The sequence below is a fragment of the Pelophylax lessonae genome, assembly GCF_965119305.1.
Source record: "Pelophylax lessonae genome assembly, chromosome: 9".
Classification (NCBI taxonomy): domain Eukaryota; kingdom Metazoa; phylum Chordata; class Amphibia; order Anura; family Ranidae; genus Pelophylax; species Pelophylax lessonae.
In genome coordinates this window covers 242686589-242703251 of record NC_138776.1, presented here as the reverse complement: position 1 = coordinate 242703251, position 16663 = coordinate 242686589, and the positions used below count along the sequence as shown (strand labels likewise).

Sequence of the window (16663 nt, the reverse complement as noted above, 5' to 3'; positions counted from 1 at the left end):
TCCCCTTATGGAGGCTGGCAGTTGTGGATGGACATTTTAGAGTTACACAACCTATAACATTGCTATAATTTGTTTATATGGACTCTAAACTGAAGGACTTATGAATAAATAGTTGTGGAACGAATCATCTGAGTTTCCATTATAATTTATGGGGAAATTCCCTTTGATATGAGAGTGCTTTGGATTACAAGCATGTTTCCAGAACGAATTATGCTCGCAATCCAAGGATTTACTGGATTAGGATTTGTTTAAAATGAAAGGGAAAAGCTTAGAAGCATAGAAAGGAAAAAAGCTACAGACATTGTCCTTTTTCCAGCTTTAGAATTTAGTCACCCTACCCTTAAATTAAAGGTATAGGGAAGAGGAACAGATTGGTAATCACTTGATTTATTCTCCCTGGAGAAGAGACGCCTGAGGGGGGACATGATAGCAATTTATAAATATCTCAATGGGGATCTCAGCTTAGAAAAAAAGCTAATCAGTTGAAGGGATTGCTTGAGGACTCGAGGACATACAATGCGATTAGAGGAGAAGTGTTTTAACCTCAGGCATCGTGGGGGGTTCTTTACTGTTAGAGCTACAAGATTGTGGAATTCTCTACCACAAGAGGTGGTTTCTGCGGGTAGTATGGTGGCTTTCAAAAGACTCTTAGACGTATATCTCAAGGATCAGAACATTCAGGGGTATGAGAGATGATTACAGCCACACACACCTACACAGGTTGAACTGGATGGACTATTGTCTTTATTCAACCTCAACTACTATGTAACTATATGTAATTGGTGGATTGGTTAAGGGCAATTAGCCAAGAGTGTGGTTGGCATTCATATTGGAAGAACTAATATTTATTTCTCCCGGGGGGGGTGAAAGGCAGGTCCACGGTGGCACATAAAATAAGGCTGATTATAAATTTCACAGCTTCATGACAACTTAAAGCGGAGTTCCGGGCACAGAAATGATTTTTTGCTGAAAATACCCCCGGGACAGTCAGGGCTAGCACATTCCACAATGGCTAGCCTCTGATCTGTCCCGGTTCGCACTTACCTGCAAGAAGAAATACTTACTTAGAAAAATTCTTCCACAGCATTTCCATCTCTGTTGTGGGCAGCTGAAGCCGGCGCGGTCCTCTTCTCTGTCTTCTTCCGCGTCTTCGTGTCCCAGAATGCACTGCACCGGCCCCTCTCGTCACTTCCGGTGCGGCGCCGCATTCCTAAACAGCTTCTGGGCATGCCCAGAAGCTGTTTAGCAGGGGAATGCGGCGTCGCCCGGAAACGTCGCCCGGAAATGACGAGCGGGGCCGGTGCCGTCGCATTGATTCCTGGGAGCTATGACGTTTAGCTCCCAGGAATCATCGCGAGGCAGGAAGTGACGGGGTGAGCCGCGGCTCCGAGGGAGGAAGCAGTCAGAGGTGAGTATTTACGATCTTCAATAAAAAGGTGAGTTAACAAAAAAAATAAAAATAACTATCCAATTCCTTTTCAGGTGAGCTCTACCTAGCGGAGGGGCACAAAAAAAAAAAAATGTTTTTGTGCCCGGAACTCCGCTTTAATTTTTTTGTCAATGGTTATCAATGTATTTACTTGTATAAGGGCTAATGTCACATGCTTTCAGGTTACAGTGCAGAAATGGTGTGGTGTAATCAGCCATTGAATAAACAGGGTCATTGATGTGTGTACCTACTGAGCTGGTTATGTATGTCAAGTAGCTGGTATGGATCTTCATCTTCGACATAGTTTACTAAAAGGGGGCCTTGTCAAAGATCAGCTTTACTGTTGTAATACTGTGAATATTTAATGGTATTTAATGATATTCATGGTTCAAAGAGTAAACTGTATTAGATCTGGCTTTATTTTTCCAACATTAAAAGCTGTTGAGCGTTTCTATTTCAGGGAAGTCTTCCTAGATTAGCTGTGCCTAATCCATGCTGGTGACAACTTTTATATAAAAGGAAAGGCACAATGATTGAGTGAAATAATTACTACAGATGGAAAATAAATCACCCTGATTTTCCGTTCAATATAAACAAATCTGTGTTCTTCTTCCCAGTATATCATTTCAGGCTCTCTGTCTGTCGCTGCTGGAAACCGTGAGTCTAGTTGTCTGGTAAGTCAAGGAAACTTTCTAAAGAACATTGTTCACCATCCATAGAATGATCACAGCTTGGTACCCAGTTATTTTCTTGTGTTCTGTACAGATTGGAGGTTGTCTGGCCATGAACATTATAAGCTCTTTGGTATCCACGTTGGAGCTTGGTCTTCTCATTCCAGACATTTCAGATTTTACCGGTTACTGTAATAACTCAGCTCTAACTCCCTGCGTGGACCACGAGGCTGAAGCATGGGTAAGTGTTCTTGTTTATAATTATTTTTTTTGCATGCCACTGATCGTAGATAAGATATGGTCAGCTCCTATTAATTTGAGGGCATCAAGATAAAATTAAGTTCTAACCACCAATCTTAACCACTTAAGCCCCGGAGGATTTGGCTGCTAAACGACCAGGGGGTATTTTGCGATTCGGCACTGCGTGACTTTAACGGACAATTGCGCGGTCGTGCGACGCTGTACCTAAACGAATTTGGCGTCCTTTTTTTCCCACAAACAGAGCTTTCTTTTGGCGGTATTTGATCACCTGTGCGATTTTTTGATCACGCGCTATAAACAAAAAAAGAGCGTAAATTTTGCAAAAATAACAATATTTTTCACTTTTTTTTATATGAAATTCCCCCCCAAAAAAATGTAAAAATCAAAATGTTTTAACATTTTCGGCCAATTTGTTTTATGCTACCTATGTTTGGTAAAAAAAAAATCGCAAAAAGCGTATTTTGATTGGTTTGCACAAAAGTTATTGCGTTTACTAACTAAGGGAAAGATTTTTGTCATTTTTGTTGTTTTATTTTTTAACGCGTAATGGCGGCAATCTGCGATTTTTTTTGCGGTACTGCGACATTGCGGCAGACAGATCGGACCCTTGACTGACATTTTTGACACTTTTGGGGTTACCAGTGACATTTCTACAGTAATCAGTGCTATATATATGTACTGTTACTGTAAAAATACACTGGTAGTGAAGGGGTTAACTTTATTTGAGAGGGAGGGGCTGTGTGTGTCCCTAGGGGCGTGATTCTTACTGTGATTGGCTGTGGCTTCAGCTGTATGCAGAGTGATCAACGGATCTACATAGTAGATCCGTATGATCATCTCTCATACAGAGGGGAGAATGACAGGCAGCTTGTTTACACAAGCTGCCTGACTTTCTCCCTCTCCCCCGCCGATCGCAGAGTGGCCGGCGGACATCGGGTCCGCCGGTCACACGCCCGGGGGGGTCCGTGACCACGCGGGAGCGCGCCTCCGGCGGCGCGCGCTCGCTCCCTAGACCCTCACAAGCTAGTGACGTAGCCCTACGTCACTTTGCCTGTGAGGGGCTGACCGCCGCCGTGGATAGTCGTGCGGCGGTCGGCAAGTGGTTAAAACTAAGTACCGTATATACTCGAGTATAAGCCGAGTTTTTCAGCACATTTTTTTGTGCTGAAAATGTCCCCCTCGGCTTATACTCGAGTCAACCAAAAAAAAAAAAAGTTCCCGGCCGCTCCGACGTGTTTAAGATTTAAAAATGGCGCCGCCCGGCGTATACATGTCACCGTGCATGCGCCGCCACCGCTCGGGACAGGCCGGAAATAGCCGAACGTATACCAGCTGTCCCGAGCGGCGGCGGCGCGTGCGCAATGACGTGTCGGGGCCGGGCGGCGCCATTTTTAAAATGAAGGCGCCTCTGGAACAGGTAAGTGAGACAGCCGCACTAGTATGCCTGCAACCTCTTGTACCATGCTTGCCACCCTGAATTCTTCTGTACATGCCAGCCACACCCCATTCTCCTGTACCATGCCAGTCACACTGAATTCTCCTGTATCATGCTTGCCACAGTGAATTCTCCTGCACCATGCCAGCCACACTGCATTCTCTTGTACCATGCCAGTCACATTGAATTCTCCTGTACCATGCTTGCCACCCTGAATTCTCCTGTACCATGCCAGCCACACTGAATTCTACTCCTGTACCATGCCAGTCACATTGAATTCTCCTGTACCATGCTTGCCACCCTGAATTCTCCTGTACCATGCCAGCCACACTGAATTCTCCTGTACCATGCTTACCACCCTGAATTCTCCTGTACCATGCCAGCCACACTGAATTCTCCTGTACCATGCTTGCCACCCTGCATTCTCCTGTACCATGCCAGTCACACTGCATTCTCCTGTACCATGCCAGCCACCCTGCTTTCTCCTGTACCATGCCCGCCACCCTGCATTCTCACCCTAGGCTTATACTTGAGTCAATCATTTTTCCCATCTTTTTGTGGTAAAAGTAGGGGCCTCGGCTTATACTCGGGTCGGCTTATACTTGAGTATATACGGTATATGCTTTTTCCAAACCATACTATCAAGCTTAAACTTCCTCCTGTACTCTAGACTTCTTCAATAAAACCAAGACTTGGCCCAATGCTAAATACTTTCTCCAACAGTAATTGGTAAATACTACCCCTAACCCCTTTGATTTCACCCACTATCTAACCTAACTTAGCATCAAAAGAGATACTAGATCAAAATGTGAATGGTTGCTCCACTTTCTTGGGGAAAAATATTACAAATAAAACATATATATAACATACACAATTGTTACACAAGCCATATTGAAAATTATTGTTATTGAAAACACTATTTATTTTTTAATCTGCAACACTGTAATTTAATAAATGGCTTTTAGGGGTATTCTTATGGGCAATTTCTCTTTTGTGTCCTCACATATACGCTTAGAGCAATACTACGAAGGAGTGGAATCGTTGAAGGGGATATAGTGTGATTGCATGATCCTTAGTGGAGAGTGAGCATCTACTATTTCCTGTGACTCTTGATCTGAAGAGCTGTCTGGCCTTCTATAAATTAGAGGTCTGCATTTCTAGTAAGCTGCCCTATGATCTATGAAGGTGTTATTTATGGAGGATTTTATGAAGATTAAAGTAAAGACACCTGGGTGTAACTATAGATTGTGGAAGGGCTGATTTAGCAGCACTTGTCTTTCTGCTTATACACCATATTGTTGGTGAATACTTGGTCTAGCGACCAAAATACAGCGCTTGCTTGAATGAATAAAAAATATTCCAATAAATAGTAAAGTGCAATAGTGTAGATAAATTTTCCGCAAGTGATATTAAATGTAGATACAATAATATAAATTCAATATTGGTGAGTGAAAACATGCATAAATCTTATAAATAGCAATTCATCAAGTAAACAATAATTAGTAATAAAAACAATGATAGTATCCTTTCAAAAGTCCACAATTCATGTAAAGTGCTTCTATTCAGGCTTGGTATATAGGGCTCAGATGTTCCTTGTTCCAAATAAATATTAAAGTTGAGTCACTTACCGAAATTTATGGGTACTGAATGCCATATGGCACCAGGACCAATCAGGCTTGATGAGCCCCCTGGGCACAAACGCATCTCCTCTGGATATCCCCTTGGGATGGCAACAGTCCCTCAGGTTCTCTTGTCAGCGATCCGGTTTTGTGCAAAGGAAAGAGAAAGGTGCTCCAGATAGTGCAGTATAATGTTAAGTTTATTTACCCTAAATAGGGTTAGCAGCTGTAAAAAGTTTTTCCAAACGTTTGCATTGGTGGTCAGCGGTACGGTGCGGACTGCACGTCCTCTCGGTACGGCTTCCGAACTTCCGGTTCCGGCTTGCGAACCACCCAAACGTAGCGTACCCTCGCTATGCGTTCCGAGCTAACATGTTTCGTCACTTCCGGTGACGTCTTCAGAGCTCATAGCTTGCACTATACACCATATTACTAAAAGTATTGGGACGCCTGCCTTTACACACACATGAACTTTAATGGCATCCCAGTCTTAGTCCGTAGGGCTCAATATTGAGTTGGCCCACCCTTTGCAGCTATAACAGCTTTAACTCTTTTGGGAAGGCCGTCCACAAGGTTTAGGAGTGTGTCTATGGGAATGTTTGACCATTCTTCCAGAAGCGCATTTGTGAGGTCAGGCACTGATGTTGGATGAAGATGTGGAGAATTTTGAATGTGGAGAATGTGGAGATGATGTGTAGAAGGCCTGGCTCGCAGTCTCCACCTTAATTTATCCCAAAGGTGTTATATCGTGTTAAAGCGGAGTTCCAGCCTTAAAATTTTTTTTCGATAAAAATACCCCCGGGACAGTCAGGGCTAGTGTATTTCAGCAATTATAGCCTCTGAACTGTCCCCGGGTTCACTTACCTTTTAGAAGAAATACTTACCTTGAAAATGTCTCGTCCAGCGCTGCTATCTCAGGTGTGGGCAGCTGAAGCCAGAGCGTCCTCTTCGGTGATGTCGGAGTCCGAGAATGCCCTGCACCGGCCCTGCTCGTCACTTCCGGTGCAGGCGCGTCATCCCTGCACAGCTTTTGGGCATGCCCAGAAGCTGTTTAGCAGGGAATGATGCGTCTCCACCGGAAGTGATGAGCAGGGCCGGTGCAGGCGCATTGACTCCTGGGAGCGATGACGTTCAGCTCCCAGGAGTCAATGCAAGCAAGAAGAGACGGCGCGGACTTCGACCACAGAGGGAGGAAGTGGAAGGAAGGTACGTATATTTTCTTCAAAAACAAGGTAAGTAAAGCAAAAAAAAAAAAAATGTGATTATCCAATTCTTTTTCAGGTTACTTAGAGAAAGCAGATGTTATATTTTCGTTTTGAGGCTGGAACTCCATTTTAAGGTCAGGACTCTGTGCAGGCCAGTCAAGTTCCACCACCCCAAACTCCCTCATCCAAGTCTTTATGGATCTTGCTTTGTGCACTGGTCCAAATCATTTTGTGGAGGGAGGATTATGGTGTAGGGTTGTTTTTTAGGGGTTGGGCTGGGCACTTTAGTTCCAGTGATGGGAATTCTTAAGGTGTCAGCACACCAAGACATTTTGGACAATTTCATGCTCCCAAATTTGCGGGAACACGTTTCTGTTAAAAGTGGTCCATATAGTTAATTTGGTGTTGAGTTATTCACTTTAAGGTCATCACAGAGAACAAACGTGCACTCTTTACGTCTGGACGAAAAAGGATTTAACCTTCACATACAAAAAGGCCTTTTCACAGTAAGAGCTGTAAAAACGTGGAATAGGCTCCCTCAAGAACTAGTTCTGGCCAGCTCAGTAGATTGTTTTAAAAAAAGAGCTGGTTGCATTCCTAAAGGCTGGTACACATGGGCAGAATATTGGTTGGTTTAACAGAAACCGGCTTACATTCAACCAGAATGTACAGCAGTCTGTTCAGCTTTTGTGGAATGGACATGCTGGAAAACCACCATCCGATCAGTGCTGGCAGCCAATGACTGAACACTGATCAATGTGTTCTGGCAAAGTCGGCAGTCCCCCTGTCAAAACACAATAGCTCAGTGGGAAAAATCCCCTTAATATCTTTGCTTAGTTAGTACAGCGAGCTCTCAGTTTTTTTAATTCAGCCCGCTGGGTTTGAATGAATAAAAAAACATGTGTACCTAGCATTAATGCACATAATATGGCTGGATATTAACATTTATAGGTAATAACACCAAATATTGTTGCTCCAGGGAATATCCAAATGCCGCCGGCGTAAATTGGACCATGATTTTTGGGGTACAGGATTCTGTAGTTAACCACTTCCCGCCCGCCCTATAGCAAAATGACGGCGGGAATGTGGTTGTGTTATCCTGACCGGACGTCATATGACGGCGGCAGGATAACACAGCTCTGGGCGCCCCCCGGTCAGTCTGACACCCTGCATCTCCGATCTCGGTAAAGAGCCTCTGACGGGGGCTCTTTACCATGTGATCAGCCGTGTTCAATCACGGCTGGTCACATAGTAAATAGGAACAGCCGTTGATCGGCTTTCCTTAGTTCGTGCCTGACAGGTCAGATCATTGATTACCAGTGCAGACCCTCGGGGGGGGGGGGGTGCCACTAGATCCACCAGGGATGCCCACTATGACCCCAGGGATGCCCACTATGACCCCAGGGATGCCCACTATGGCCACCAGGGATGGCAATCAGGGCTCAGGGAGCCCCCCATTGCCCTCCCCATCAGTGCTGCCCACCAGTGCCCTCCCTATCAGTGCTGCCCACAAGTGCCCATCATTGCCATCCTTTAGTGTCGCCCACCAGTGCCCATTATTGCCCACCGCTGCTGCCTATCAGTGCCCATTAGTGCCCATCAGTGCCGCCCGTCAGTGCCGATCAGTGCCGCCCATCAGTGCCCATCAGTGCCCACCAGTGCCGCCTATCAGTGCCCATTAGTGCCCGTCAGTGCCACCTATCAGTGCCCGTCAGTGCCACCTATCAGTGCCCATCAATGCCGCCTATCAGTGCCCAGCAGTGCCGCCTATCAGTGCCCACCAATGCTGCATATCGGTGCTACCTATCAGTGCCACATATCAGTGCCGCATATCAGTGCCGCCTATCAGTGCCACCCCATCAGTGCCACCCCATCAGTGCCACCCCATCAGTGCCTCCTCATCAGTGCCTGTCAGTGCAGTCTCATCAGTGCTCATCAGTGCAGGAAAAAACTTATTTATTTACAAAATTGTATAACATAAACAAAAAAACTTTTTTTTTTTTTCAAACTTTTCGGTCTTTTTTTATTTGTTTAGCAAAAAGTTAAAATCGCACAGGTGATCAAATACCACCAAAAGAAAGCTCTATTTGTGGGGGGAAAATGACATAAATTTGGTGTAAGTACAGTGTTGCATGACCGCGCAATTGTCATTCAAAATGCAACAGCGCTAAATGGGGAAAATTGGCCTGGGCGGGAAGGGAGGGAAGTGCCCTGTATTAAAGTGGTTAAAGGCCAACTGTGGATATAGGATTCCGTATATGGAGGTTTTTAATGTATTTTTTTTTTCTGTTGATTAAACTAAATCAGGGTTTCTCAACCAGGGTCCCTCCAGAGGTTGCTAGGGGTTCCTTGAGAAATGGGCAATTTCTGCCTCTCAGATAAGTTCCCAATGACACCATTGTTCCTTTTAGCTATCTGTAAGGGGGGTAATTCTTCCCAATGGTGAAGAGAATAAGGAGCATTCTTCTCACTGACTGTCACACTAATGTATCATGAGTTGTAGATTTTTAATTCTTAGCAGGGGTTCCCCGAGACCAGAAATATATTTTAAGGTTTCCTCTGTGTTGAAAAGGTTGAGAAAGGCTGAACTAGATGGACTTTTTCAACCTGACTAACCATGTAACAATATCATTATTTGCTTGTATGTTTCTGCAGCTTTTTTATTATAAAACAATTTCCTGCTTTTTGAAGTTGATGAGGTTCTTATATGTCATATTGTTTTGTTTTTCAGATAATCAGAATTATTGTTTTAATATCTTTGATAATTGTCAGCTTGTTGGAGTTCTGCGTGGCCATTTCGATGTCTTCTTTTGGCTGTCGTGCTCTGAGCTATGAGACCGTCGACTCCTTACCGCAGGTTAGCTAGGTGGAAATAATGTAATCAAATACCATCTTGAAATTTTAGAAATACATCCAAATGATTCTTTCCCTCTCTCTCTCCATCCTTCCTACTCTTCTAAATTTTCTCTCGTTCTCACACTTTTATTTTTCCTTCTCTTCTGTCCATCTTGCTTTCTTTCTCACAATCTCTCTATACCTCTCAAGCTTAAATGACAGGACTTAACTTATTTTATAACTGCCAAAATAATTGGGAATAAATTAAATGTTAGATGAGGATCGCCATAAGAGTAAACGGAATATTAAGGGATGAGTTCTAAGCCAATTTATGGCACTTTTCCACTGCAAGTACCGGCTAGTACCGGCTTGGCTCTACTCGGCCCTGCTTGGCCCGGTTTGCTTTTCCACTGCTGGTACCACATGGTATAGGGTAGGAACGGTTCGGTACAGTACGGTATAGGTTTGCTTTTCCACTAAAGTAGTACTAAGTTAAGTGGGTGGGATAACAACGGGGTGGGTGAGATTCTCTGACCAATCAGTGGCTAGTAGTGACTGCATGCAAAGGATTGTGGGATATGGTACCAGTTTGGTACCTGTTGGAACCACAATCGAGTAGGTACTGTTTTTTCAGAGCCGTACCGTACCGTACCGTTCGGTTCCATGCAGTGGAAAAGCAAACCTATACCGTACCGTACCGAACCGTTCCGACCCTATACCATGCGGTACCAGCAGTGGAAAAGCACAAAAGGGTGCCGAACCGGTACGGTTCCATGCAGTGGAAAAGCGCCTATACACTGCTCGAAAAAATTAAAGGAACACTTTTTTAATCAGAGTATAGCATCAAGTCAATTAAACTCCTAGGATATTGATCTGGTCAGTTAGGTAGTAGAGGGGGTTGTTAATCAGTTTCAGCTGCTTTGGTGTTAATGAAATTAACAACAGGTGCACTAGATGGGCAACAATGAGATGACCTCCAAAACAGGAAGGGTTTTACAGGTGGAGGCCATTGACATATTTTTCCCTACTCATCTTTTCTGACCGTGTTTTGCTAGTTTTGCATTTGTCTAGGGTCAGTGTCACTATTGGTAGCATGAGGCCATACCTGAACCCTATAGTGGTTGCACAGGCAGTCCAACTCTTCCAAGATGGCACATCAATACATGCCATTGCAAGAAGGTTTGCTGTGTCTCCCGGCACAGTCTCAAGAGCATGGAGGAGATTCCAGGAGACAGGCAGTTTCTCTAGGAGAGCTGGATAGGGCTGTAGAAGGCCCTTAAACCATCAGCAGGACCAGCATCTGCTCCTTTGTGCAAGAAGGAACAGGATGAACACTGCCAGAGTCCTACAAAATGACCTTTAGCAGGCCACTGGTGTGAATGTCTCTGACCAAACAATCAGAAACAGACTTCATTAGGGTGGCCTTAGGGCCCGACGTCTTCTAGTGGGCCCTGTGCTCACTGCCCAGCACTGTTGAGCTCAATTTGCATTTGCCATTGAATACCGGAATTGGAAGGTCTTCCACTGGCACCCTGTGCTTTTCACAGAGGAGCAGGTTCACCCTGAGCACATGTGACAAACGTGAAAGGGTCTAGATAAGTCATGGAGAACATGATGCTGCCTGTAACATCTTTCAGCATGACCGGTTTGGTGGTGGGTCATTGATAGTCTTGGGAGGCAAATTCATGGAGGGATGCACAGATCTCTACAGGCTAGACAATGGCACCCTGACTGCCTTTAGGTATTGAGATGAAATCCTTGGATCTATTGTCAGACCCTACTCTTGTGCAGTGGGTCCTGGGTTCCTCCTGGTGCACGACAATGCCCAGCTTTATTCGGCGAGAGTATGCAGCCAGTTCTTGGAGGATGAAGAAATTGATACCATTGAATGGCCCCCACACTCGCCTGACCTAAACACCTCTGGGACATTATGTTTCGGTCCATCCAATGCCACCAGGTTGCACCTTGGTCTGTTCAAGAGCTCTCTGTGACGCCCTGTTCCAGATCTGGGAGGAAATACCCCAGGACACCATCTGTTGTCTCATAAGAAGCATGCCCGACATTGCCAGGCATGCATACAAGCACTTGTGGGCCATACAAACTACTGAGTACCATTTTGAGTTGCTGCAATTAAATTTCAGCAAAATGGAGTAGCCTGCTGCATTATTTTTTCACTATGATTTTTGGGGTGTCTTTGAATTCAGCCATGTGGAGGTTGATAATTTTCATTTTCATTGAATGATGTGGCATCTTTTCGTTCCTAACACATTACCCAGTCCATATCAGTATAGATATCCAGCATGATATTTTCCCCCATTGAGATCTTATGTGTTTTCAAAGTGTTCCTTTCATTTTTTTGAGCAGTGTACTTAAACACATACTCACAGCTGTCATTTGCTTAATGGAAGACAAGAAAGTAAGGGCATTGTATGGAACAGTTAGAGTACAAAGAATATTTACTTTGTTTAAAAGTCCAATGAAAGTCAGGGAACAAAGTCAACATGTTGGGGCTCTCAACATCCACATTATTGGGGAAAAAAAAGATCCCAGACAGCAGCCAGTGAGGGGGGGGGGGGGGAGACCCAGCAGAGCTTCCGGAGAGAACACGGGGGGTTGAAGAGCATACAGGTGGCAGCAGAAAAAGCTGGATAGGAAGAGTGGTGGGGCAGCTGCATATAGAGGAAATGATCCCTCCATATTCCTCCTGCAGCCACTGAATGACTGCGGAAGAGAGAAGAGGAGAAGTGGACATTCAGCGGCTGCAGGAGGAAAATGGAGAGATCATTTTCTCTATATGCAGCCATCACTCCTCCATTCCAGATATACAGGGGCAGTACGGACCCCTGCAGGATGGGGCAGGGTGGCAATTGCGACCCCTGTAGGTTCCCCCCAATGCTTCAGCTTAAAATAGTTTAAAGTGGAATCCTGGTCTGCTTTCAAAAATCTCATTTTGGTATCCCCTCCCCATATTCTAAGGTCTAAAGAATGTTTAGTCTAGGGGGATGTAACAGAAGAAACCTTAACCTCTTTCACACTCCTAAAAAGTAGGTGTTTTTCTTTAACTCTTCTCCAGCTCCAGAATGTGGGTAGGCCCTCAATGCCTTCATGTACAGTGCAGTGCTGAAGGTCCTGCATTGTGTGTTATGATATCAGTGATAGGCCTGTAACCAACTAAGAACAGTGATTACTTGGAAACGTCAACCAATGGGGAGGGAGGGGTTTACAGGAACAAGGAGGTGGCCACAAAAAGAGCAAAGAGGAGCAGCTACTGAAGGTAATTCAGTGGAGGAAGCCTGCCAGACTAAGGAGATGGTTGCATGATCAATGAAGAGGAGTGGCTACATAGGAAGGTCATCTGGAAGGTAGGAAGCCTTATGGAGCAAGAAATGAGGTTCTTTACATAGCTACGTGGGAAGTTCATCTAGTGCAGTGATGGCAAACCTTGGCACCCCAGATGTTTTGGAACTACATTTCCCATGATGCTCATGGGAAATGTACTTCCAAAACATCTAGGGTGCCAAGGTTCACCATCAATTATCTAGTGGGTAGGAAGCCTTATGGAGCAAGAAATAAGGTCCTTTACATGCCCCATAGACTAAACAATTAGAGCCTTACTATTTGGAGAAATCAACCAAAAATAGTTGTTTTCAATAAAAAAAGACATTTAAAACATTATGGTAGTCTAGGTCCTATTGGGAAGAATACCTTCATTTCCTGTCCTGACAAAACAGGAAGAAATAAGAAGTCTCTCCAAAATAGGAGATATCTGTTCCTAGAAGGTTGACATGGGAACTCTATTCCTGTTCTGGTAACAATTTAAAGCTGAAGTTTAGGGATTGATAGTTTTGGATAGTTACATTTGTCCAACTTGAATGCATGTGCCATACCTGCCTGATACCTATGGAAGCTGAAAATAACTGTGGTAGGCACCACTACTACATGATTGCTAGTGGCTTCTTGGTCCCAAGCCAATCAGCTGCCCTGCTGCTTACTGAACACAGGAGTTTGCTTTTAGACTTTTTAGATTTTTCCTCACTCATAGTCCCATTGGCAATAGTCAAAAAGGACACATACCCATCTTTAAAGTAAAAATTTGCATTTAGTCAAAACATTCTCCACCCTCAATGGCTTCCCTCCTATTTCTGAATCTCCTAATCTAACAATCTCCAGCTTGAATTATTTTTTAAATCAATACCAAACTGTGATGTCTCTAGATTCAAGGAACAGAAGGAAGGTGAGGGGCATTGTTTGACATGGGCTAAGGGGCAGAGCAGTGACCACACATAGAAGTAGTGAGAAGATTCAGCACACATGCATTATTACACCTTTTTTATTCATTTGTATAGTGAGAACTATCATTGTAATCTGTATAATTGTTTCATGTTTCCAGCAGGCACTACTAGTCAACAACGAATGTTGGACGAGACACGTTCAGCCAGTCTATCCTCACACTTTGATGCTGAGCGCAGCCCCTGTTTCTGCTCCTCCTCTGTATCCAGGAGGTCAGAATAGTACCAGCAACTCCGTACCAAACCCCATCATCCAGCCACAACTTATATTTCCTTAACAGTAATCTACTGGTGGAAGAACAATTTGCTGTATGTGTGCAGTGTATTTTTTTTTTTTTTTAAATGACTTAGTGATAGAATTATTAAAGTGGTTTGAATGTCTAAAGGTTTTTTTTACCTTAATGCATTCTCTCCCCACTACCTGCCCTACCCTGCACCTGCACATAAGGAGGATCCTCCAATCACCGGGAGACTCGATCCAGATACACATCCAAGTGGGGGGTTCATTACTGTTAGGGCTACAAGATTGTGGAATTCTCTACCACAAGAGGTGGTTTCTGCGGGAAGTATGGTGGCTTTCAAAAGACTCTTAGACGTACATCTCAAAGATCAGAACATTCAGGGCTATGTGAGATGATTACAGCCACACACACCTACAAAGGTTGAACTGGATGGACTATTGTCTTTATTCAACCTCACCTACTATGTAACTATGATTCTCAAGCAGTGCCAGCTGGTATCTGATGCTAAGGTTGCTATGACAACGCTTTCAGAGGGCGTGGCCTCCTTATTCAGGACTGCCAATCGTACTAACCATGTCCACATTTATCCACAAAAAACATTGTCTGTTTGGGGTGCATAAATGTGTGGGTGTGGCTACAAATTGCACTGGGGAGAAACTTAAAAGGGTAGAAGTATCAATAAAACCTAAATCTACTCTGCTCTGGGTAAAGAGTGCAGGGTTTAGGAATGTATATTGCATAAAGTTCAGGAGTGTGTAATGCATGGAGTGCAGGGGTCAGGAATATGTAACTCACTGTGTTCAAGAGTCAGGAGTGCACAAGGTACAAAATGATGGGGTCAGGAATAGATAATAAACAGAATGCAAGGGTCAGAAGTGTATAACATACAGAGTGCAGGAGGAGTTGGAATTCACTAGGAGTTGTGGAGTTGGAATGCACTAAACGCAGGGGGTCAGGAGTATATAGTTACATAGTTACATAGTTACATAGTTACATAGTTAGTAAGGTTGAAAAAAGACATCAGTCCATCCAGTTCAACCTATGATGCGTGTGTGTGTTTGCTTTTAACCGTACATTGTATACCCCTGTATGTTGTGGTCTTTAAGGTGTCCATCTAATAGTTTTTTGAAACTATCAATGCTCCCTGCTTAAACGACTGCTTGTGGAAGAGAATTCCACATCCTTACCGTTCTTACAGTGAAGAACCCCTTACGCACTTTAAGGTTAAACCGCCTTTCCTCTAGTTTTAGTGAGTGGCCACGTGTCTTATTGTATCTCCTTTCTCTGAATAGTTTGTTCCTTATGCTAGGGTCACCAGTACAGTATTTGTACATTGATATCATATCCCCCCTCAATCGTCTCTTCTCCAGAGAGAATAGGTTCAGTGCTTGTAGTCTTTCCTCATAGCTGATGTCCTCCATTCCCCTAATTATTTTTGTTGCCCTTCTCTGGACTTTCTCCAGTTCCAGCACATCCTTCCTGAGGACCGGTGCCCAGAACTGGACGGTATACTCCAGATGTGGCCGGACCAGAGTCTTGTAGAGTGGGAGAATATATATATATATAATGCACAGTGTGCAGGGATTAGGAGTGTATAATGTACAGAGTGCAGGGTTCAGGAGTAAATAACACTGCTAATGCGAAGTGTGATAGTTTCAAATAATAAAACAGGACTGAGGTTTTGGCAGAGGTTAATGTTGAGTGCCAGGACTGTACTAGCTGAACAGGAAAAAATATAGAGGACCTGAGGTACCAAGTGAATGGGTGAGCTTTACAAATGAGAACAGAAATGAATGAAGTCATGTGACCAAGTTGAGTATTTGGAGTGACACATCTTCCTAGTTATCAGCAGCTCCGTATGAAAAATGAGTAGTCTGTAAGCTTGTCTGTCTTGTCTGTAGGCTTGGAAGTTTGAGGTATGGTAAATCCTTGGATCAAAAGGGAAGGGAGAGGTGAAATGGGAACAGTAAATAAGGTGAAAGTGAATAAACAGAGGGAAGTGCATTTCCAGCCAGAGAAAACAATTAAATGTGCAGAGGTTAAAGTGGGAAAGTCAGTATTATATAAATTGTTTTATAGATAATTCAGGTAACAATCTAAAATGACTAAACAGAAGTGAAGTCGGAAGTGAAACGTCATCATCATGACAGGTGGAGAAGTAGAACTAAACTATATGAGATAGCAAAAGCATTACTATTGGACAGGGGAAACAAAGCAGATGGATTGGAAACAGATGAGAGGACAAAGAGATTGAAGATATTACATTATATGAATTTGACTGTGGGGCAGAAACAGGTGGAGTGGAAAAGGTTACAGTAATGCATTGGGGGAAACTACTGTATGCTGGATTGTGGTGATTCATGAAGAATGATGAATGAGAATAGAAACTGGGGAAGAGATGTGGAACTGGGCCTGACACTCGGAGAACCAGTTAAAACAACAAAAATCTGGCATTGACACTAAATCCATAAAGTGAAAATGTTATATGACAGCGCTACCAGGAAAGTGAAAGATAATTAAATATAATCCTCCAATAGTGATCAATATAAAGTGCACTTGATGAAAAAATATGACAATGAATATATATCACAATATAAAGTGCAAGATGCTTGGTGCTAAAATATAACTATAAAAATTAATATATATTACAATATAAAGTGCAAAAATCAAAATGCTG

At 43.7% G+C, this 16663-nt stretch overlaps 1 protein-coding gene across 1 annotated transcript in view; it reads left to right on the top strand.

Moving 5' to 3' along the window:
- The window catches only part of LOC309562521 (membrane-spanning 4-domains subfamily A member 4D-like), a gene marked incomplete at both ends in the record, with an annotated part of 47218 nt that extends 33196 nt beyond the window's left edge, over positions 1–14022 (top strand). Inside the window, 4 exons of the mRNA XM_082266762.1 lie at positions 2047–2103; positions 2195–2341; positions 9352–9477; positions 13846–14022. Coding sequence (XP_082122888.1) covers positions 2047–2103; positions 2195–2341; positions 9352–9477; positions 13846–14022 — 507 coding nt within the window. The remainder of the gene's footprint in view (positions 1–2046; positions 2104–2194; positions 2342–9351; positions 9478–13845) is intronic.
- Positions 14023–16663: the final 2641 nt, after the last annotated feature.